At 46.7% G+C, this 22,514-nt stretch overlaps 1 protein-coding gene across 1 annotated transcript in view; it reads left to right on the top strand.

Annotated features, from left to right (window-relative positions):
* Nucleotides 1–22,514, top strand: part of RIT2 (Ras like without CAAX 2) — a 153,146-nt gene that overhangs the window by 61,257 nt on the left and 69,375 nt on the right. The window contains exon 3 of the mRNA XM_077346396.1: nucleotides 10,417–10,490. Coding sequence (XP_077202511.1) covers nucleotides 10,417–10,490 — 74 coding nt within the window. The remainder of the gene's footprint in view (nucleotides 1–10,416; nucleotides 10,491–22,514) is intronic.

Genomic DNA, 22,514 nt, shown 5'->3' with positions numbered 1-22,514 from the left:
GCTCTGTGCTTTAGCACAGTCTGCTAACATTAGAGGAACTTGCCCATGTGCAGATTTCTATTCAGGATGGATGGATGGAGAGGTGGGTGGGTAGACAGTGTTTGCTTGCATCAAACATTGGTAAATCAAGCTGTATGGGGGATTCTTAGCCAGTGCAAGTACTCTAGAATAGGGGTAGTCAACCTGTGGTCCTCCACATGTTCATGGACTACAATTCCCACAAGCCCCTGCCAGCAAACACTGGCAGAGGCTCATGGGAATTGTAGTCCATGAACGTCTGGAAGACCACAGGTTGACTACCCCTGCTGTATAGTAGAATCATAGAATCATAGAATCATAGAGTTGGAAGGGGCCATACAGGCCATCTAGTCCAACCCCCTGCTCTACGCAGGATCAGCCCTAAGCATCCTAAAGCATCCAAGAAAAGTGTGTATCCAACCTTTGCTTGAAGACTGCCACTGAGGGGGTTGGACTAGATGCAGGGGGTTGGACTAGATGACCCAGGAGGTCCCTTCCAACTCTGTTATTCTATGATTCTAAGGAGCAACAGTCCCTTGGTGTTCAGTCTTAGCATTGCTGTATCCTCAATAAAGAGATTTCTGTCTGCTTATTGGGGCAATCGGCTGAATTCTCACAGGTTCCTTTGCTGACCCTCATGGCTGGTCCAGCCTTGGAGGGGAAGGCAAAGATCCTCCAGTGCCTTTCTTTCCACCCAAGCAGGAAGCTCTTCTCAAGGCAAGGCAGACTCACGGCTCTAATTGATCTCTCCGCAGTGATAGTAAGTGAATCATTGCACCCCTTCATCTCCTGCTCAGTGGCGAAATCATAGGGTTGGCGGTGGAATGAAATTGCTACCTGCTATTCTCACGCACGGGAGGAAACGGCCGCGATTAACCAGGGGGAGCCTTGTTCACATACACCTTTTGAAGTGAATGACACGCTCTCGGCCCTGGCGGAAACGCGGCACTAGCGGGATTAATTATTGTTATTAAAGCTTGTATGGTGAGTGGGTTCAAACTGTGGATGTTAGGAATGACGCACGATTTTGTGCAGGGGGAGAAGAAAGGGAATGGGGGCAAGAACAGCGCTCCTTTCATTTGCCGTTGTTCTGGTTTTTGGCTCTGAAAACAGAGAAGGCCCTGTGGGACAGTAACCCACCTAGGGATCTTTCATATCAACATGCAGAGAATCCCAGAGGCTTAGACCTTTGGACCAGGCAGGAAAGATGCTCAGTGGGAGAAGGATGCTATTAATGGGCTCCCAGTGACTGATCCTTGCATGGACTCTGCTTCCTTAAGTCTTTGCAGTGGCACACCTGCTCTGTTTTTCACCTGGGGCAAGCAGGTAGGTGGGGTTCAGGTCTGCAGAGAAATGCCTGTCCTCCTTCCAGCCCCCTCAGTGCCTGATGTCCTGCCACCCCACTGACAGTACCCATCGGCCATGAGCCCCTCAACTCATCCCCACTCTCACGACCCCGCGATGCACACCCAAGGGACATGAAACAGGCAAAGGCAGTCCCTTAGAAAAGTCCATAAGCTGCTTAATTGGTTCACAGAGAGCAAAAGTGGGCTTGCTGCTTGGTAACACCCAGGCGTCAAACAGAATTCTGATTGGTTTCCTTTTGCTTGGCTTTGAAGATAAAAGGGCTCCCCCTCCCCCAATGAGGGGGGGGGCAGGGTAAAGCCTATATGGATCCTGATCTCACCCTTAAGCCTTACCTTTAGCAACCATTTTATCTGGTGGGACTGGTGGGGGACAAATGATTTAAGTAGGTAGGTAGGTAGGTAGGTAGGTAGGTAGGTAGGTAGATGGATGGACTGGCAGGCAGGCGTGTGGGTGGGTGGGCAGGCAGGCAGGCAGGCAGATAATTTATATAATCTGCATTCAAAGTTGTAATTCCAGGGGATATCCAGCCTCCGCCTGGAGGTTGGCAACCATAGGAAGGCAGAGAAGTGCTGTCTTTTATAACCCACTTTTCTCTACACAAAGGAGACTCAAAGTGGCTCACAGTTACCTTACCTTCCTCTTCCCACGACAGGCACCTTGTGAGGCAGGTACGGCTAAGAGAGCTCTGGGAGGAGTCCGCTGCTCTAAGCCGCTCCATGATTTTGGTTCTCAGCACGGAAAGTGGAAGAAGTGGAAAGAATGTTCCTGATTTCCTGACTCTGTCTCCTTGTTAGGAAGAGTCCACAAGATCGGTTTCATGGAGGAAGTGGAAGGTTCTGGGAGTGGGTCTTGTAGATATGGCAACTGCCACTGCTGCCACTGCCACCAGGGATTCCCCAATCTGCAGTGGTAGAGTTCTGGGTTGAGAACCACCTGGAGATCTAAGAGATGGAGCCTAAAGAGGGTGGAGTATAAAGAGGGGAGGGACCTCAGAATCCTAATTCCACAGAGCTCACCTTCCACCAAAGTCGCCATTTTCTCCAAAGGATCTTGATCATATGGAGATCAATTGTAATAGGACAGAATCTCCAGGTGCCATTTGGAGGCTAACAATTTCCTTTTTTTGTTGCTTTTTATTGTTGTTGTTGTTTTGCCTTTTGTTGTTTTGATTTTTTTGCTGTTTTGCCTTTTTGTGTTGATGTTTTTTTTGTGAATCCCATGAAGATGGCTACCCTATCTTGAATTATGTTCTGAATTAGGTTAGCACTAACAAGGCAGAAAGTCCTTTGAATGGGTAACCATGTTCATGTAAGCAGCCACACATACTCTTCTATAAGCCTTTTTGTTTACCTTCAGACACTTTCCAAATTCATGAAACCCACTACAGACGAGCGTTAGAACAGGAAAGACCGAATCAGAGAATCCTGCCTTCCCCAAAACTGCATTTTACCTTCTGTAGATAAACTTTTTGCATGTGCAAACTTTGAGATCGGTGACTGACAAAGACAGGCCTGGTTCTTCCCCTTTCGTGGCTTTCTCTCCCTCCTCATCTCCCAACTAATGCAGCTGCTTCAAGGTTACGGGTTAATTGGTCTCTTTCCTTGGGGGCCCTTAGCCCGTCCCTCTTGGCTGGGAAACACAATTGCCCCGTCAGAGTTGATCACTCATGCCTGACGTGCTTAAAGAAAGCGAAAGATGCTGGGGAAGGGAAGGAGAGAAGCGCATCATTGGGGGTCCTCATTAATCATGCCAATCGAGCTTCTTAATGGACAGGGCTCTTTGTGTCAGTCTGGCCAGCGCATGCCTCCCCTATAACAGGCATGGGACTGAGAATTCTCCTGCAACACTTCTTCTGTCCTCATGGAATTTATTGCTCTACAGATTTTATACCCTGCTTTTTGGCCCACAGAAGGGCCAATTTGTACTGTACGTGATATAAACACATTTCAAAATTGTTAAAATCAACCCCACCCCACGAAACACACATAATTGAAAGAAATTGAAACCAGAAATCAAATATGTTCAAAGGCGGAATTGAAACAAGGAGGAAGAAGAAGAAGAAGAAGAAGAAGAAGAAGAAGAAGAAGAAGAAGAAGAAGAAGAAGAAGAAGAAGAAGAAGAAGAAGAAGACACCATTTGAGCTAGATGGGGTTGAGCGAGAATCATAGAAACATAGAGTTGCAAGGGTACCTAGAGGACATCTAGTCGAACCCCCCTACTCAGTGAAGAATCAGCTTAAACCAATCATGAGAAGTTTCTGTCCAGCCACTGTTTGAAGACCCACAGTGAGGGGGAGCTCACCACCTCCTTAGGAACCCCAATCCCATTTCTGACTGTGAAATTCCTCCCCCCTTCCCAATATTTACCCAGTAACATTCCACGCATGCTTTAAACCCATGACTGCAGGTCCTCTCCCGCCAACAGGAACCTCTCCCTGCCATCCTCTTAAGTGACAACCTTTCAAATCCTTAAAGAGCGCCATCATGTCCCCTCTCAACCTCCTCTTCTTCCAGACTGAACATCCCCAAGTCCCTCAGCCTGTCTTCATGGGGCTTGTTCCTCAGAGCTCTGAGAGAACTGCTCTGTGTGAACAGCTCTAAGACAACTGTGACTGGCCCAAGGGCACCCAGCTGGTTGCATGTGGAGGAGTGGGGAATCAAACCCAGTTCACTGGAGGAAGAGGGCAACAGAGGGGGCAGGTGACCCTCCCTAGTTTGTCACCTGCCTGATGTCAGATGGTGAGAGCCCCCAAAGTACAGCCCCCCAAGATGACCCTAGAGGTCAGGAGGGTTCATAAGGAAACAGGTGATCCTTCAGGTATATTGGCCCCGATCCATCAAGGACAGAGGTAGTCAACCTGTGGTCCTCCAGATGTCCATGGACTACAATTCCCATGAGCCCCTACCAGCAGGCTGGCGGCCTTCCCCTAGGTTCCTCCAGTGGATAGCAGGTGGCAGATGGATGAGAAACAGAGGACATACGTAGAGAGGGACTGGCCAGGAGGTACATAGCGTGGGCAGCAGAGAAGAAATGTGGAGGAGGTGTGTGGGGTGATGACAGGAACCAAGCAGTTGAGACCCAGCGAATTCACTCAAAAGACATCACTCTTGGGCTTTAGGGTGAAGCTAAAAGTAAAAGTATTTAATGGGAAAGTCAGCATCCGGCAGGGGTAGTCAAACTGCGGCCCTCCAGATGTCCATGGACTACAATTCCCATGAACCCCTGCCAGCATGTTATGGCATGGGCTCATGGGAACTGTAGTCCATGGACATCTGGAGGACCACAGGTTGACTACCCCCGCTATACAGGACACTCACAAACCTATCGCTCATCCACTGTCACCTTCCACCCCCTTGAGCCTTCACAGAATCAGCCTCTCCGTCAGATGGCTATCCAGCCTCTGTTTAAGAATCTCCAAAGATGGAGAACCCACCACCTCCCGAGGAAGCCTGTTCCACTGAGAAACCGTTCTGTCAGGAACTTCTTCCGGATGTTTAGATGGAATTTCTTTTGAATTAATTTCATCCCATTCATTCTGGTCCATCCCTCTGGGGCAAGAGAGAACAATTTTGCTCCATCCTCTACATGGCAGCCTTTTTAAATACTTGAAGATGGCGATCAGATCCCCTCTCAGTCATCTCCTCTCCATGCTAAACAGACCAAGCTCCCCCAACCTTTCTTCATCCGTCTTGGTCTCCAAACCCCTCACCATCTTTGTTGCCCTCCTCTGGACACGCTCCAGTTTGTCCACATCCCTCTTCAACTGGGGTGCCCAAAACTGAACGCAGGACTCCAAGTGAGGCCGAACCAGAGCAGAGTACAGTGGTACCATCACCTTTGGGTAGTAAAAAGTGGAATACAAAACAACTCATCTTCTTTTCTTTCACATCACCAGCCACCAGCTCCTTTTAACTGGAGATGTTGGGGATTGAATCTGCGACCTTCTGAATGCCAAGCAGAAATTCTTGCAGGGAGCCACAGGCCCTCCTTGAATCTTCTTATCTCTGCTGATTACCCAGTGTCAAGTCACAGTAGAAATAGAGTGGAATGAATGAATGAATGAATGAATGAATGAATGAATTAATGAATGAATTAATGAATGAATTAATGAATGAATAACTGGATGGATGGATGGATGGATGGATGGATGGATGGATGGATGGATGGATGGATGGATGGATGGATGAATAACTGGATGGATAGATGATTTCCAGTCAGGATCCAACATAAACGTCTTCTTCTTACCACAGCCTCTCTAGCTAGACTGCCACCCCTTTTCAACCTTTTGATCATGGTCAAAACATGGAACCATTTTTTAGGCTTCGAGGAACCCCAGAAGTGGTAACAGGCCCCTTTGGAGAAGTGGGTGTGGAAGCAAGATGCAGGAGCCAGCCAACCAATCAAATGATCATTTACCATTTCCTTTGTGGAGAAAGAGATGAGGCCTGTAGAGCAATCCTGCTTTAGGATGCTTTGGGCTGATCCTGCGTAGAGCAGGGGGTTGGACTAGATGACCTGTATGGCCCCTTCCAACTCTATGATTCTATGATCCTATGAACAACAGGGGACGTGGGCTCCAGTGATGTCTTGTGATGCCAGGGGCCATGCGGACTTCTGGGAAAGGCAACATGATCTCTGGGGAGCTCTTGCAGAACCTCAGGAACCTGGTTGGAAATCCCTGAACTAGAGCATGCCCCCTTCTCTGGCTCAAAAAAAACCTGGAGAGAGTGGGAGAATCCATCAAAGGAACGTAGCTGTCCTTTTGCTGTAATTCCCGGCTGCGTAGTGGATCACCGGTCATTCATCCACAGCAACACAGGCAACCAAATCCATGGCATCTGCACTGTATCAACCTGCCAGCGGAATTATTTCTCTGCTCAGAAGTGTCCCAGATGAAATGGGATGGAAAACGCCATTGGGAACCTTCTCCTCCCTGTTCAAGGCCTGCAGAAATGGAGTCTGCGCAAGGCGGAGCCACGGAGGCCGCGTGAGAGATGGTTTTACAAGGAGAGCCGACTCAGTCATTTTCACGATCGCTCTGGGTGCTGCTAGATGGCTGGTGCTCTTGATTTGCATGCCTATTGTTTCCTTATCAGAGACTTCAGCACTTCAGCCGCGTGGTACCTCCTGAATGCTGAGGACTTAATTAATTTTAATATAATATCCAATGGTACAATTTGCTTTTCGAAAAAAGGAATTAACTTCTGAGCTGTTGAGCTGCAGAAGTAAATAAATACGTATAGATAGGCAGCGGAGAGAGCAGCCGTTCCCCTGGCAAGCTTGATTTGCATTTATATAGTTGCTGTAATTGTAATGAGGAACAATTTGTTTAATGGTCAACATCTCTTGTAATGCAGAGTAAGAGGTGTTAGCAATGATCCCTAAACTCCGGCGGATTTGGAAACGTGCTGAACGCGGGGTTTAGCAGGTCAGACTTCCTCCTCTGCAAAAGGCCGATCCCCATATTGAGAAGGCGAATTCCAGATTCAAAATCACACAGAGGGGGAAGAGACCACAAAGGGCTACGTAGTCCAGCGCCCACCTTCTCGGGGACTTAAAACACATACCCTCCTGACAGGTGCTCATCTAATCGCCTCCTCAAAACTTCCAACAACTACTACCTCCTCCAACAACTACTACCTTCCAACAACTACTACCATCCGATCTCCTCCTCAAACCTTCCAACAACTACTACCTCCTCCTCCAACAACTACTACCTTCCAACAACTACAACCATCCGATCTCCTCAAAACTTCCAACAACTACTACCTCCTCCAATTACTACTACCTTCTAACAACTACTACCATCCGATCTCCTCCTCAAAACTTCCAACACCTACTACCTCCTCCAATAACTACTACCTTCCAACAACTACTACCATCCGATCTCCTCCTCAAAACTTCCAACAACTACTACCTCCTCCAACAACTACTACTTCCTCCAACAACTACTACCATCTGATCTCCTGCTCAAAACTTCCAACAACTACTACCTCCTCCAATAACTACTACCGTCCAACAACTATTACCATCCAATCTCCTCCTCAAAACTTCCAACAACTACTACCTCCTCCAATAACTACTACCGTCCAACAACTACTACCATCCAATCTCCTCCTCAAAACTTCCAACAACTACTACCTCCTCCAACAACTACTACTTCCTCCAACAACTACTACCATCTGATCTCTTCCTCAAAACTTCCAACAACTACTACCTCCTCCAATAACTACTACCTTCCAACAACTACTACCATCCGATCTCCTCCTCAAAACTTCCAACAACTACTACCTCCTCCAACAACTACTACTTCCTCCAACAACTACTACCATCTGATCTCCTGCTCAAAACTTCCAACAACTACTAACAAAACTTCCAACAACTACAACTACCCTCCAAAGCAACATATTCCATCTACAAGTAGTCCTCTCCATCAGGAATTGTTTTCTAATATTTAACTTGAACTTCCTTTCCCATCATTTGAACCGATTGCTCCTAGTCCTTGTCTCGAAGGCTGCATGGAACAAGTTGGCCCCATTTTTAACATATCTCCCTTTTATGTCTCACTGGCAGTCTTCAAGCAAAGGTTGGATGCACACTTTTCTTGGATGGTTTAGGATGCTTTGGGCTGATCCTGATTTGAGCAGGGGGTTGGACTAGATGGCCTGTATGGCCCCTTCCAACTCTATGATTCTATGTAGAGAAGCACAGCTTGTCATGAACCGTAGGCTGGTCCAGCTGACCAGAAGCAGTTTAAGCGGAGTAAATAGTTCTCATAGAGGAGGCTTTTGATCTAAAAGGCATGGATTCAGGAGACATCCGGTATGGCAGTAAATTTCCACCCTGCTATGTGAACCAAGGCTGAAGGGAGGGAAGGAAGAACTCTGCAGCAAGGGGAAGAGTCTCTACCGGTCATAAAACATGGGATGGAGGAGGGAGGGCACGGAAAAAAACAAGGAATGTGGGGGTTAGGGAGGGGTGAAGAACCCACAGGCCTGTTGAACCTCTAAGTTAACACTTCCGAGGAGATTGGGAGGGTGACTGTGACACAGCTAACATATCACCCCTTGCCCTCCTCTTCTCCAAGCCACACAGACACAACTCTGAACCTCTCCTTGTAAGGCCTGGATTCCAACAACACAACCATCTTAGCTGCCCTTCTCTGAACATGGTCCAACTTGCCAAGATCCTTTCCAAAATGAGGTCTAACCAATATGGAATAGAGTGCCATTATAATTTAGAATCATAGAATCACAGAGTTGGAAGGGATCTCCAGGATCATCTAGTCCAAACCCCTGAACAATGCAGGAACTCACTTCCCTTGCTCTAGATTCTATGCTCCTAGCCTTTGTTATTGAGCTTCCAAAGCTGCCATATTGCACTGGTGGGGCAGTAGCTCAGTGGTACAGCATCCACTTTGGCATGCAGAAGGTCCTAGGTTCAGTCCCTCGCATCTCCAGATGAAAACATCTGGCAGGAGGTGATGTGGAAGACCACTGCCTGAGATCTTGGATAGCCTGAAGAGGCTGTCAATCAGAAAGACAATACAGACTTGAAGGTAACAAGCATTGGACCATGTTTCTATTTTTGTGAATGTTCTGAATTTGTAACAAGATGGCAAATGGGTGAGATCTTCCATAGCCCCATGACCTTGGCAGGTGCCCACCACCAATGCCCACCTCTGACACAGGCTCTGAGGGCAGATAATTTTCTATTTTTGTCAACGTTCCAAATTCCTGACAGGATGGCATGTCTGAGCCAGCTCAGGGAATGATTCTGAGTTGCAGAGGTCTTGGTGGGTCACATCTTAGTACATGGCTGGCCATATGCTTATGCTGATAAATAGCCTCTCTTGGGCATAACGTTGGATGCTCCTGGCCCCAGTCCTTGCCTCACAGCTGACTGTGCAACCGAAGCACCCTATCCGTCACCATAAACACACTGCCTGCCTTGCGTTGTTGTTTAATTAAACAACACAGATAATTTCCAGCCCTGCTTGCAGTATAAATATTGGTCAATGCTCCAGCTCCATTTAACCTTAACACGGGGATATGAATAATGAGACAAGGGTTGGAATATACAGCAAAGTCAAATAATCTATACAAATATTAGCCGGTGCTTAATTTCCACTTGGCTGCAGGGAAGGGGGTGGGCTACCCCTGTGAAGAAAAAGAGAACCACCTCTTTTTTTTTTAGGTTTTGATTTTTTCCCTCATTTTAAACATTCATTTTTAACTGGGAGGAGTAGCACACATGTCAGACCAATCTTATCTCTTTTTTTGAGAAAGTGACTACCTTGCTGGGTAAAGGGAATGCCATGGACATAGTTTATCTGATTTCAGTAAAGCTTTTTTTGATAAGGTTCCACATGATATTCTTGTTGACAAGTTGGTAAAATGTGGTCTGGATCCTAATTCTGTCAGTTGGATCAATAACTGGTTGACAAATCATACCCAGAGGGGACTTGTTAATGGTTCAGCATCTTCTTGGAGAAGAGGGACCAGTGGAGTACCCCAAGGATCTGTCGTGGGACCTGTGTTGTTCAACATATTTATAAATGATTTGGATGAGGGATTAGAGGGGATACTTATTAAATTTGCAGACGATACTAAACTGGGAGGGGTAGGAAACACAACAGAAGACAGAATCAGAATACAGGATGATCTTGATAGGCTCGAGAAGTGGGCTAAACTGAACAAAATGAAGTTAAATAGGGACAAATGTAAAGTTCTGCATTTAGGTAGGAAAAACCAAATACATCAATATAAGATGGGGGAGACTTGTCTTGGCAGTAGCATGTGCGAAAAGCATCTAGGAGTCTTAGTAGACCATACATTGAACATGAGTCAGCAGTGTGACTCAGTGGCTAGAAAAGGAACAGATTCTATTTCTTAATTCATCAGTATTGCAGATTGCATAGAGGCATTGTTTTTGTGACAGAACGCTGAGTTTTTGGACTGGGGGGAGGTCAATTCAAATGTATCACATCCTGCCTATGACACCACTGTTCTTGCTTTTGTCTCTCCACAGAGGATGCTTATAAAACTCAAGTCCGCATCGATGATGAACCTGCTTACTTGGACATTTTGGACACTGCGGGGCAGGTGAGTCGTATTTCTTTTTGAATGAATTTGAGTTGCCACCCAAATCTTGCCTGAAGTAAAAATTCACCATTGACTGGGGAGAGAAGTCCATGGCTGGATCAATGTCAAGGGAAGCCTCAAAGATTTGGGAAGACTAGCAAAAACAATCAGGCAGAAGAGATCCGGGAATGTGGAAAGGATTCCGTAATAAACAAATTCCTTCTTCTCTAGTGGGTTCCATTCTAAATTACTATAGCATAGATCAGGGGTAGTCAAACTGCGGCCTTCCAGATGTCCATGGACTACAATTCCTATGAGCCCCTGCCAGCAATCGCTGGTGCCTGTTGGGGTAAATGAAGAGAAAGGAGATTGTAGCCTCTTTGAGACTCCTTAAGGTTGAGAAAAGTGGGCCATAAAGAACTCTGCTTTACTCTTCTTCACCTCCTGGGCTATTTGTGAGTCTTAGACCAGGGGTAGTCAACCTGTGGTCCTCCAGATGTCCATGGACTACAATTCCTATGAGCCCCTGCCAGCGATTGCTGGCTGGGGCTCATGGGAATTGTAGACCATGGACATCTGGAGGGCCGCAGTTTGACTACCCCTGGCATAGATGATAGAACCTGTTTTTTTTTGGACATTTTGGACACCTGCTAGACAGGTGAGTCATTTTGCATCTTTAATGAATTAGAGTTGCTACCAAAATCTTGCCTGAATCAAAATTTACCATTGACTGGGCGGAGAAATCTGTGGCTGGATCCATTTCAAGGGAAGCCCCAAAGATACGGGAAAACTAGCAAAAAACATCAGTCAAGGGAGATCTGGGAATGGGGAAAGGATTCCATAAGTGAAAATTTCCATCTTCTCAAGAAGGTTCCGCTCTTCCATAGTATTCTTCTGTCCTGCCCATCAAGGAGAAGAAACTGAAAATTAGAGAAGCTATCAAACTGTGCTTATTTGTAGCTTCTCATTCAAGTATCATAAAGACAAACATAATAACTAAACAGTGCTTTAAACTGAGTCATAGGGCAGTGTATGTGCAGCTTGGAAAAGGACAGTTTTTTGAAGAATTCTTCTAAGTCAATTTGCCATTTATTCCCTTGAGGAACTTGATAATATTATGACTTCTGTTAGGTCCACTGTAGAAACCACCTTGCAAAACAGGGGACTATTGGAACCCCATTTGGAACTAACCTGTTGAACTATTGCCTGAATTATTTTTTTGCATCACACGTTGAATTGTTCTATTATTGTGCACAAATTTACAGCCTTGGTCATTTATTGTGATGGTCTTTGTGATACTTAATAAAATACTATTTGCACTTTTGGAGGTGCTATTTACTATATTCAGCTTCCTTTTCCTCCTGCTATATTCCATTTACTATGTACCCCAGTTTTTATTTGTTGTAATGTCCAGGTGGGACCTAGAGATCTCCAGGTATTACAATGTATTGCCAGGTGACAGGTCTTCTGGGAGAACCGGCTATGTTGGGGAGTGAATTTTATGGCATTCCTTACTTGCTGATCTCCCTCCTTTTGGAACTCCCCCCTCCCCAGGCTCCACTCCCCAATTGCCAGCTATTTTCCAAGTCATAAAATCATAGAATCCTAGAGTTGGAAGGGACCTCCTGTGTCATCTAGTCCAACTCCCTGCACTATGCAGGAGACTCACAACCCTATCGCTCACCCACTGTCACCTGCCACCCCCTTGAGCCTTCACCGAATCAGCCTCTCCGTCAGATGGCTATCCAGCCTCTGTTTGAAAATCTCCAAAGATGGAGAACCCACCACCTCCCGAGGAAGCCTGTTCCACTGAGGAACCACTCTAGCTGTCAGGAACTTCTTCCTGGATGTTTAGATGGAATTTCTTTTGAATTAATTTCATCCCATTGGTTCTGGTCCGTCCCTCTGTGGCAAGAGAGAACAATTCTGCTCCATCCTCTATATGGCAGCCTTTTAAATACTTGAAGATGGTTATCAGATCCCCTCTCAGTCGTCTCCTCTCCAGGCTAAACAGACCAAGCTCCCCCAACCTTTCTCCATATGTCTTGGTCTCAGAGTTGGCACCCCCATTCAGACTGCCCTTTGACCTCTGAGCCTGATTGGCTTCCAAGTGTTCTTCTGTATTCGTTTTGCATCTCCCTTGTATCAGACGGGAGAGCCCTTTATTTCTTTGGTGCTTTTTGGCTGCGTCCCAACATTCAAATCTCCCCATAAAATGTGCAAACATTTTTCAACATGGCAGGAGCATCTGTGAATAAATATTAGACATTATCATCTATTTCATATGTAGATTAAATTTAAACTTGGGACATGTTGTATTATCATATGCACTGCATACACAAGAGAGATCCATGTGGTAAAGCGGTTAAAGAGTGGTAGACTATAATCTGAAGAACCGGGTTTGATTCCCCACTGTTCCACATTCCGACAGCTGGGTGACCATGGGCCAGTTACAGTTCTCTTAGGGCTGTTCTTGCAGAACAGTTCTCTTGGAGCTCTCTCAGCCCCACCTACCTCAGAGTGTCCGTGTTGTTTTGAGAAGAAAGGAAAAGGAGTTTGTAAGATGATTTGGGACTCCTTCGGGTAGTGAAAGGCTGGGTATAAAAGAAGAAGAGTTGGCTTTTATATCCCACTTTACCAGAAGGAGTCTCAAGGCAATTTACAATAGCCTTTCCTTTCCTCTCCCCACAACAGATACCCTGTGAGGTAGGCATCCTATGCGGCTATTGGGGCTGAGAGGTAGGAGTGCCAACTTCAGGATGAGAAATTCCTTGAGATTTGGGGTTGGAGCTTAGGGAATCTGAGGTGAAGCCAAGGATGGGTGAGATTGAGCGAAGGGAGGGACTTCAGCGGCGTAGCCTATAAACTCCATCTTCCAAAGCAGCCTCTTGTCTCCAGAGGAACCAATTCCTGTTGTCCAGACATCAACAGTAACTATGAGAGACCAGACCTTAGTAAGATGCAGTGGAATATTCCTCCCTAGGCTTCCCCTAATTTTGCGTCAAACAAAATTCTGTGCTTGTTCTCGGCCCAAAGACTCCATGTTCTGCTACCATTAGCGGTGTTTTCTCAGGGTCTGTGGACTCTGCTTAAAGAGAATATGGAGGCCTTTTTTCCCCCTACAGGCAACAAGCCAGAAGAAGTTGAATCACTGGCAGTCTTCAAGCAAAGGTTGGATACACACTTTTCTTGGATGCTTTAGGATGCTTTGGGCTGATCCTGCGTTGAGCAGGGAGTTGGACTAGATGGCCTGTGTAGCCCCTCCCAACTCTATGATTCTGTGATGGCTGTGATATTTGGGTGGGTGGATTTCAACACTCCACCGCGGTACAAAATGCATATATCCTGCTGCTTCAGGATAAGAACTTTTATCATCTCCTTCAGGCACTGAACTGGGATCCGCATTTCCACTAAAATCCCTTTAATTGCACAATTATTTCCCGGGCCGCCCGGCCTCTTTCTGATGAGTCAGTGGACCGTTATCAAAGATCCTGCAGCTGACTGGTTCTTTTTTTTTTAAAGTGTGTTCCTATAATCCACAGTCAACGCAATGCCTGATGTCAAACCAAGCTTTTTGCAGCTTATCGGGAAAATGCATTCTGGGCAATAATTATATTTTAATGGGTCTCTTAAGGCTTGGTCTTCTGGGGAGAAAATTACAGTTTCCAGGCCCTGTTCTCCTGCTTGCTGCATTGTTTCAAAAGCAAATGAACAGTTTTCTCCTCTTTCTTCGGCATACAATTTGCAGAAAACGGCCTGATATTTTATTCCCCGTTTTTCCTGCCTAATCTGCTAGAACAGCTATAATGAGAGCAACATTTGTTTTCTTCATTTATACCCTACCTTCTCCCCAGTGGAGACTCAAGGTGGACTGACATCATTCTTCTCTCTGTTGTATCCTCACACCACCCCTGTGAGGTAGGTTAGGCCAAGACAGTGAGACTGGCTAGAGGCCACCCTGCAAGCTTCCATGGCAGAATTGGGGGGGAGTCGAACCTGGGTCTCTCTGATCCTAGTCTGTTATTCTTAACCACTACACCAGGGGTAGTCAACCTGTGGTCCTCCAGATGTTCATGGACTACAATTCCCATGAGCCCCTGCCAGCAAACATTGGCAGGGGCTCATGGGAATTGTAGTCCATGAACATCTGGAGGGCCACAGGCTGACTACCCCTGCACTACACCACACTGGCTATCTTCGGAGTGGGTGGCTTTTTAAATGTGTCCAGTTGGGAAGGGAAAAGATTGTGAGTCATTCTTATAATCCCCATTGCCGGCATCGAAATACTGGCTTTTGTTTGAGTAGGGAGCCCTTTGGGAAGAAAAAAAACAGAGTACAAAAAAGTGTCTCTTCTTCTTCTTCTTCTTCTTCTTCTTCTTCTTCTTCTTCTTCTTCTTCGAATCATAGAATCATAGAATCATAGAATCATAGAATCATAGAGTTGGAAAGGGCCATACAGGCCATCTAGTCCAACCCCCTGCTCAACGCAGGATCAGCCCTTCTTCTTCTTCTTCTTCTTCTTCTTCTTCTTCTTCTTCTTCTTCTTCTTCTTCTTCTTCTTCTTCTTCTTCTTCTTCTTCTTCTAATATGGCCAGTCCTTGAGGCCAGGATACTTTGTAGAAATGAGTGTTTTCTCTCTCTCACTCCCTCTCCCCCTTTTAATCTTTCAAGTCCGCAATTTCAGGGTTTTCTTCTTTTTTTGCTGCATCCGGTAGATTAATTTGTGTTTCATACAGAGGCTGGATGGTTTTTTTTTATGATGTATTAGTTTTGTGCGCAATTTAGACATACTACCTAACTTATTAATGTGTGTAATATATGCATAATTAGCCGGTGTGATTTATTTACCTATAAATATCCCTGAAAAATTAATACAATTCACCAGGGGAAATTGAAGTATGAAAAATATGTAGAAAGATAACAGCAGTAACTCTAGGAACCAACAACAACCATAGAGTTTTAGTTCGAGCTTCCAGGAGTTTCTGGACCTCCAGCTATCACTTCCGGGTATAACCCTGGAAGTGACATCACTGTCTGGGCCCAACTGCCCCTCCCCCTACCCATGCCCTCCCCTCTTCCCGCTGGTTACCGGAGACATTTCTCAAGATAGTTCTTTTGGAGTAGCTTCTTTGGAACGACAGTCTTCACTTTCTCATCATCAAGGGCTTTTTCTCCTTTCTGCTCTTTAGTAAAACATAATGACTCGGCTATTAATTCTTCCCCTTTAACATTAATGACGCTGCTTTTGTGATTTAAGGTGCAAATCCATTTCAGAGCCTCCTGGATGCACATGAGAAAGGAGCTTGTGGTTTATGGCCTGCCATAAACCAAATGAAACTGGATTTCTTAAAAAGAGAGGTTTTTACAGTGAATTTTGCTTCGTTGATTGCACCTCAGAGAAAATGATCAAGGTGTTTCTGTGAGAGGGAAGGGGGAAAAAAGCCATTTGCAATGATATGAAAGGCAAAATTGGCCAAGGAGAGTGCTGGCACATGCAGCTGTTTTCCTGGGAGTTGCAAGAACAGCTTATTTTACCTGTTTAAAGGTGAATAAAACGGTGGCGGTGTAAATTGAGCAACATTGACTTCTTGGAAAGTTGATTGCAGTCTCTTGTTGTCAAGTTTCTTCAGAGGTTGGGCGAATTCCAAACTGAAGTCCAGAATGTATTAAGAAGTATTTCATTCCCGTTGTTTATTGACTGCCTTTCTCACTGGAATTCCAGGGTGGAACATTCAGTAAACAATGTGAAAGGATTAGGGCTGTAGTACCTATGAGAGCCTCTTGTGGCGCAGAGTGGTAAGGCAGTAGACATGCAGTCTGAAAGCTCTGCCCATGAGGCTGGGAGTTCAATCCCAGCAGCCAGCTCAAGGTTGACTCAGACTTCCCTCCTTCCGAGGTCGGTAAAATGAGTACCCAGCTTGCTGGGGGGTAAACGGTAATGACTGGGGAAGGCACTGGCAAACCACCCCGTATTGAGTCTGCCATGAAAACGCTAGAGGGCGTCACCCCAAGGGTCAGACATGACTCAGTGCTTGCACAGGGGATACCTTTACCTTTACCTTTTTACCTATGAGAAGTCAGGAAAACCAAACTGAAGCAAATTAGGGAGGGGCACAAACCAGAAAAATACTGTTTGTGCCTATTCATGGCCAAACCAGGATGTTAACTCATGAACCAAATCTGTTCCTGTTTTGGGTCTCACAAATCCTGTCAAAAGGGACCAAAGTCCCTTTAAACATGATTTATAGTAAGCTGAAAAACAGCTGAGCAATGGGGAGCAGCCTGTTTCCCACTATTCACATTTTTCAGGATGTCCTGTGCAGTCCCTTTAACATACTTCACAAAACATCTAAGTGGCAGATCGTACCTCCCCGGTGCTCAGCCTTTTTTGGGATCTGTCTTCTGCAGTCCCTTTAAACTTTAATGGAACTGCACAAGAAAGCCTGAAACATCTGAGTACCTGGGAGAGCCTTCCCACCACTCAACAGTTTTTGTGGCTTTTGCAGGGAACAAATGCAAATACCCAACCGGGACTTCCTGGAGCCTTGGGCCTCCATAGGACCTCCCCAGAAGCTCCCTGGCTTCCCCCCTAAAACCTGCCTTAATGGACTGAGCCACAAGCTGTTCCCAACATTGCCATGAAAGCTTGGGGACCAGCCACTTCCATTGACCTAGGTGTGGCATTCTCACATAGTTACCCTGCCTGAGAAAGGGACCAGAGTTTGGATGCCTACTCCTGCCTCAAACCACCTCCTTTCTTTTCCCCCTCAGTCCTCCCTGGCCATGGCAAAGTTTAGAGATGCAAAGAGGAGCAAAGCACCAGGCTTCTTAAAAGAACAAAATTGTTTTATTACAAAGAGAGAATCTCAACTATCTACCCGTCCTGTTGTCTTCATTTTGTCTGTTCTGGAGGCAAGCTGGGAGCAAGAGTGCTCAAAGGAGCAGGAAGTCCCCCATGGGCCAATCAGGATGCTAGCAGAGATTGTTTGGGGGGAAAAAACAGGAAATTCCTGATCTCACTATGTTAAATCCACATCTTCTTCGATGCCCCCTGCAGGACACTATTCATAACCTGTTCAGTTATGCAAACCCTGCATTTCCTACCTATTCTGACACTCCATCAATGGCAAAAAACACAACAGAGAAGGCTCATGTACAGGCAGCTGTTGATTTTGCCCATTTGCAGGTTGGCACCTCCAGAAGACACCTCCAATAAGCAATGCTGTAATGGTGGAGTACAGAGGGAAAGGCACTCCCACAGCCTAGAGGTGGTCCAATGCAATGAACCCTTGCCCTCTTAAATGAGTCTGGGATTCTTGTGTCTATGGGATCCTCTCTTCCAATTCATCCCCCAAAGAGCATAAAGTCAGATAATGTCCATGGTCCCTGGCCCCAAAGATGAACGTTAAGTCAGAAATTACTTGTGGTCCCTTGCCCTAAAGGGCAGAACTGGCCTCAAACCAAGCCAAGGCCTTTAAAGCCTAACTTCAGCTTGGTGGAAAGCTCATACTAATGAAATCAGGACCTTAAGTGGTTCCACAAGGCCTGTACATAGAGCTGTTCAGCCAGAAGAAGAGGAGTTGGTTTTTATGCCCCGCTTTTCTGTAACTGAGGGAGTCTCAGAGTGGCTTGCAATCTTCCCTTCAACTCTTCACAACAGACATCCTGTGAGGTAGAGGTAGAAGGAGCAGAAGAAGCAGAAGGAGGAGGAGAAGGACGAGGAGAAGGAGAAGGAGAAGGAGGAAGAGGAGGAGGAGGAGAAGGAGAAGAAGAAGAAGAATTAGTTATTATATGCCACTTTTCTCTATCTGGAGTCTCAAAGCAGCTTACAGGTGCCTTCCTGTCCCCACAACAGACACCCTGTGAGGTAGGTGAGACTGAGAGAGTTCTGAGAGAAACTGCTGTTCTGTGAGGATAGCTCTAAAAGAACTGTGACTAGCCCAAGGTCACCTGGAAGAGAAACAGAGAATCAAACCCAGCTCTGCAGATCAGACCAAGCTGGTCCCAGGTTCAGTTCCTAGCATCTCCAGGTAAAAGGATCTGGTGATGTGAAAGATCTCTGCCGGAGACCATGGAGAACAACTGCCCGCACCATACTGAAGGTCAGCTTCAGCTTCACGTATTCATGGGAACCAAGTCCTCATTTTAATCCGGGTTAAGGTTTCCGTTTGATATATGTCTCTTTGGAGACCAAAAGAAATTGCAATCCTTGGAAGCTTCCCCCCCCCCTCTTTTCCCGAGTAGATATGCATAGAATTGGCCGACTGAGATAAAGACTTTCAAAGTTGGAAATGGAGTCAACGGAGCCGAAATTTGGAAGAGATCCCAAGGGGAATGCGGAACAGGTGCCCGCCCGGCCTTTCTTTGAAGCCTCCGATGTCCAAATCTTCACTCTTCAAACTGCAGGACAGATGGCGCGGGCTGGCACAGGTCCTGAGTGCCACCTGCTGCCTGCTCTTTCCCTTTCTTCTTTTCTTTTTTTTTGTGTTCTCTGTCTTTGCAAACTTTGTTAAGAGAACAGAGCAGAAGAAGTAAGCTGAGAATCATGACGGCGGTTTCCTCTTCCTGCTTGACCAACTCGAGCAAAAAAGCAGCTCCCCAGCATGCCATGTTGTCTCACCAACGGTGTGCACCGGAAGCGTGCCAGTGTCAATTCTGCTTTTGACCACCTTCAGGTTTATTGAGTTGAGTGGATCTTATATTCTCATCTGGGCCCAATATCCTGGCACTATCGACTTAGAATCTGAGAATCCTAGAGTGGGAAGGGGTCATCCAGGCCATCTAGTCCCACCCCCTGCTCAAGGCAGGATCAGCCTCAAGCATCTGTCCAGCCACTGCTTGAAGACGGCCAGTGAGAGGAAGCTCCCCCCGTCCTTAGGCAGCCCATCCCACTGCTGAAATACAGAATCACAGAATCATAGAGTTGGAAGGGGCCACACAGGCCATCTAGTCCAACCCCCTGCTCAACGCAGGATCAGCCTAAATCATACATGAGAAGGATCTGCTCAACCACTGCTTGAAGACTGCCAATGAGGAGGAACTCACCACCTTCTTAGGCAAGTGATTCTACTATTGAACTTCTCAGACTGACTCCCCCCCTGATATCTACCCAGCACCATTCGAATTTAAATCCATTATTGTGGGTCCTCTCCTCTGCTGCCAACAGGAACCACTCTCTGGCCCTCTCCAAGCGACAACCTTTCAGATATTTGAAGAAAGCAGTCATGTTCCCTCTTAACCTCCTTTTCTCCAGTCTGAACTTTCCCAGGACCCTCAGCCTTTCCTTACAGGGCTTTCTCATCCCCCCACCCCTAACAATTGTGATATCAGAGGTGTGATGCTATAGGTGTTTGTCGGTTTGCAGTCAGAAGTCCCGAAGAATCTTTGTTCCATTGTGCTCCATGATCTTGTCTGGTTTGTGCTCCCATTAATTTTGGGCGGATGGTAAGCCATCCTTCTTGGAAAGGTTCCAGCGCACCAGAGTGGCCACGCCATCACAGCGTGGAGTCAGTTTGAGCAATTGTACAGCAGGCACTGACCATGTGGCCGACTGTTTCATCCTTTGCTGTCATCTCTGGTCTTCTGCCTCTTGGCTTCCCTGTTATTCCCTTCCAGGGCCAGCTCTTGTTCTGCTAGAATGACTCCTTCCATTTCTTTCTTCAAGTGCCCATTTTGAGTCCACTCCCTGGTGTTTTCATTATCAATTTTCTTCTCTATGTCTTTCAAATATTGTCCATTGCAAATGTTTTTCCTTCCACTTGTCAAAGTGAGTTTTGATTTATTATTATTATTATAAGAAAGAAAGAAAGAAAGAAAGAAAGAAAGAAAGAAAGAAAGAAAGAAAGAAAGAAAGAAAGAAAGAAAGAAAGAAAGAAAGAGAAGGAGAAGGAGAAGGAGAAGGAGAAGGAGAAGGAGAAGAAAGGAGAGGGAGAAGAAGAAGAAGAAGAGCTGGTTCTTATATGCCGCTTTTCTCTACCCGAAGGAGTCTCAAAGCAGCTTACAGTCACCTTCCCTTTCCTCTCCCCACAAAAGACACCCTGTGAGGTGGGTGAGGCTGAGTGAGCCCTGATATCACTGCTCGGTCAGAACAGTTTTATCAGTGCTGTGGCTGCATGTGGGGGAGTGGGGAATCAAACCCGGCGCGGCAGATTAGAAGTCTGCACTCTTAACCAGTACACCAAGCCAGTGTGGTGTGATTGTTAAAGAGCGGTGGACTTTACTCTGGAGAACTGGGTGTTCTGTGAGAATGAGAATCATAGAATCCTAGAGTTGGAAGGGACCTCCAGGGTCATCTAGTCCATCCCCCTGCACAATGCAGGCACTCACAACTGCCTGCCCATCCACAATGACCCCAATTTCACGCCCAAGTGATGTCCCACCAAAAATCTCCAGAATCCAGCCTGGACTGGAGAAAATTCACCTACCATCCCACAATGGCAATGAGCAATTCCATGGGTATGCAAGGAAGGGCCACAAAAGCCAAACGCTGGCCCATCCCTTCCTGCCCACCCACTCACAATCTGCCTGAGTTCATAAAATCAGCATGTCTGTCAGATGACTATCTAGCCTCTGCTTAAAAACTCTGTGAGAACTGCTTCTCACTTTCCTGGAAAGCCCCATGCTTATGATCCTTAGACATCATAAGTCTAAGCTAAGCAGAGTTGGTACATGGATGGGAGCCCACCAAGGAAGGCTCTGCAGAGGAATGCAATGGCTACCATCACAGCTTCTCACATGCCATGGAAGCCCCTGGCTGGGCTCAACGTTAGGCTAAGCTAAGTTGGATCAGTTCTTGGATGAGAAAGCTCTGCAGAGGTTGGTAGTGGCAAACTATCTCTGTTTCTCATTTCCCTTGAAAATCTCTTGTTGGGGTCACCATAAGGCTAAGCGATGCAGCACTAGTACTTGTATGGGAGACCACCAAGGAAGGCTCTGCAGAGGAAGGCAATGTCCAACCCCCTCTGCTTTTCACTTGCCTTGAAAGCCCATGGCGGGAGACCCTGGGACTTGATGTCATTTTACACACACTGTAGTTGAAACACATTCTGCACCTTTGCTCTTTGGAATGTGGTGACTTCCAGCACATCATGAAGGACATGACAACACCCTGCATGGGATTCTGTCACCTCCTAACTGTTATCCCTGCATGGAGAGATTTCGGCATTCCAAGCGCCTCCCCGAGACACAGGCAGAACCAATGCAAAAGACGGAGAGCATAAATTGGATTCAATTTTCCACTTTAAGCGGCATTTCCCGTCATGTCCAGGGATGGTCACTTAAATAAGCTTCCAAAAAGCAGAAGTGGGGAAAAGATGCCTTTCATTCTGACTCGATGTCGGGAACCCGCTTGCTAACTGAAAAACAGGGTGCCCCTTTGAAGAAAACGTCACGCCAGGCCTGGTGAACGATACAACAGGAACAAGCTTTATTTCAGCAACGTGGAGTCCGCTGGTATGGAGTAAGAGCTTCCACCGAACTCCAGGTGGAAGCTCCCTTTTATACAAAACCCACCTCCTTAGGCTGTATTGCCCCACCCAGTACTTGCGGAGGGAACATGCTGATACAATCATGACTCATGCACATATGCGAGGTTTTCCGGGGTTCCTGATGGCCCATTTTCCTGGAACAAAGGGCCATCTCCGGGCCCTTGTCAAAAGGTGGAGGGGGACATTGAGGTTCTTTAGCGGCCATTGCCACCTCAACGATCGGGTGGGGCGCCCAGCTGCCGGCTTGCCTATGATCACCATGCCCTACCTCCGTGATCGCGGGCGCCTCTGATGGCGGGGTTCGGTCCCGTTCCCAAGCCACCAAGGACCGAACCACGACATTCTGCCCCCCCAAAGGTCCATTCTCCAACCCCCCGGGGCGGCCAGGATACCGCTTGTGGAAACGTTCAGTGAGTCGGGGCGCAAGGACGTCCGCTGCCCAGACCCATTCCCGGTCCCCCAAAGCGAAGTCCTTCCATTCCACGAGGTACTGCAACTTCCCCCTGTGGAGTCTAGAGTCCAGGATATCCGCCACCTCGTGGTGCTCCCCCCCCGGCAG

Source organism: Paroedura picta, chromosome 7 (genome assembly GCF_049243985.1).
Source record: "Paroedura picta isolate Pp20150507F chromosome 7, Ppicta_v3.0, whole genome shotgun sequence".
NCBI classification, from domain to species: domain Eukaryota; kingdom Metazoa; phylum Chordata; class Lepidosauria; order Squamata; family Gekkonidae; genus Paroedura; species Paroedura picta.
The sequence above is the reverse complement of the archived record's forward strand: the minus strand, read 5'-3'. Positions and strand labels throughout refer to the sequence as shown.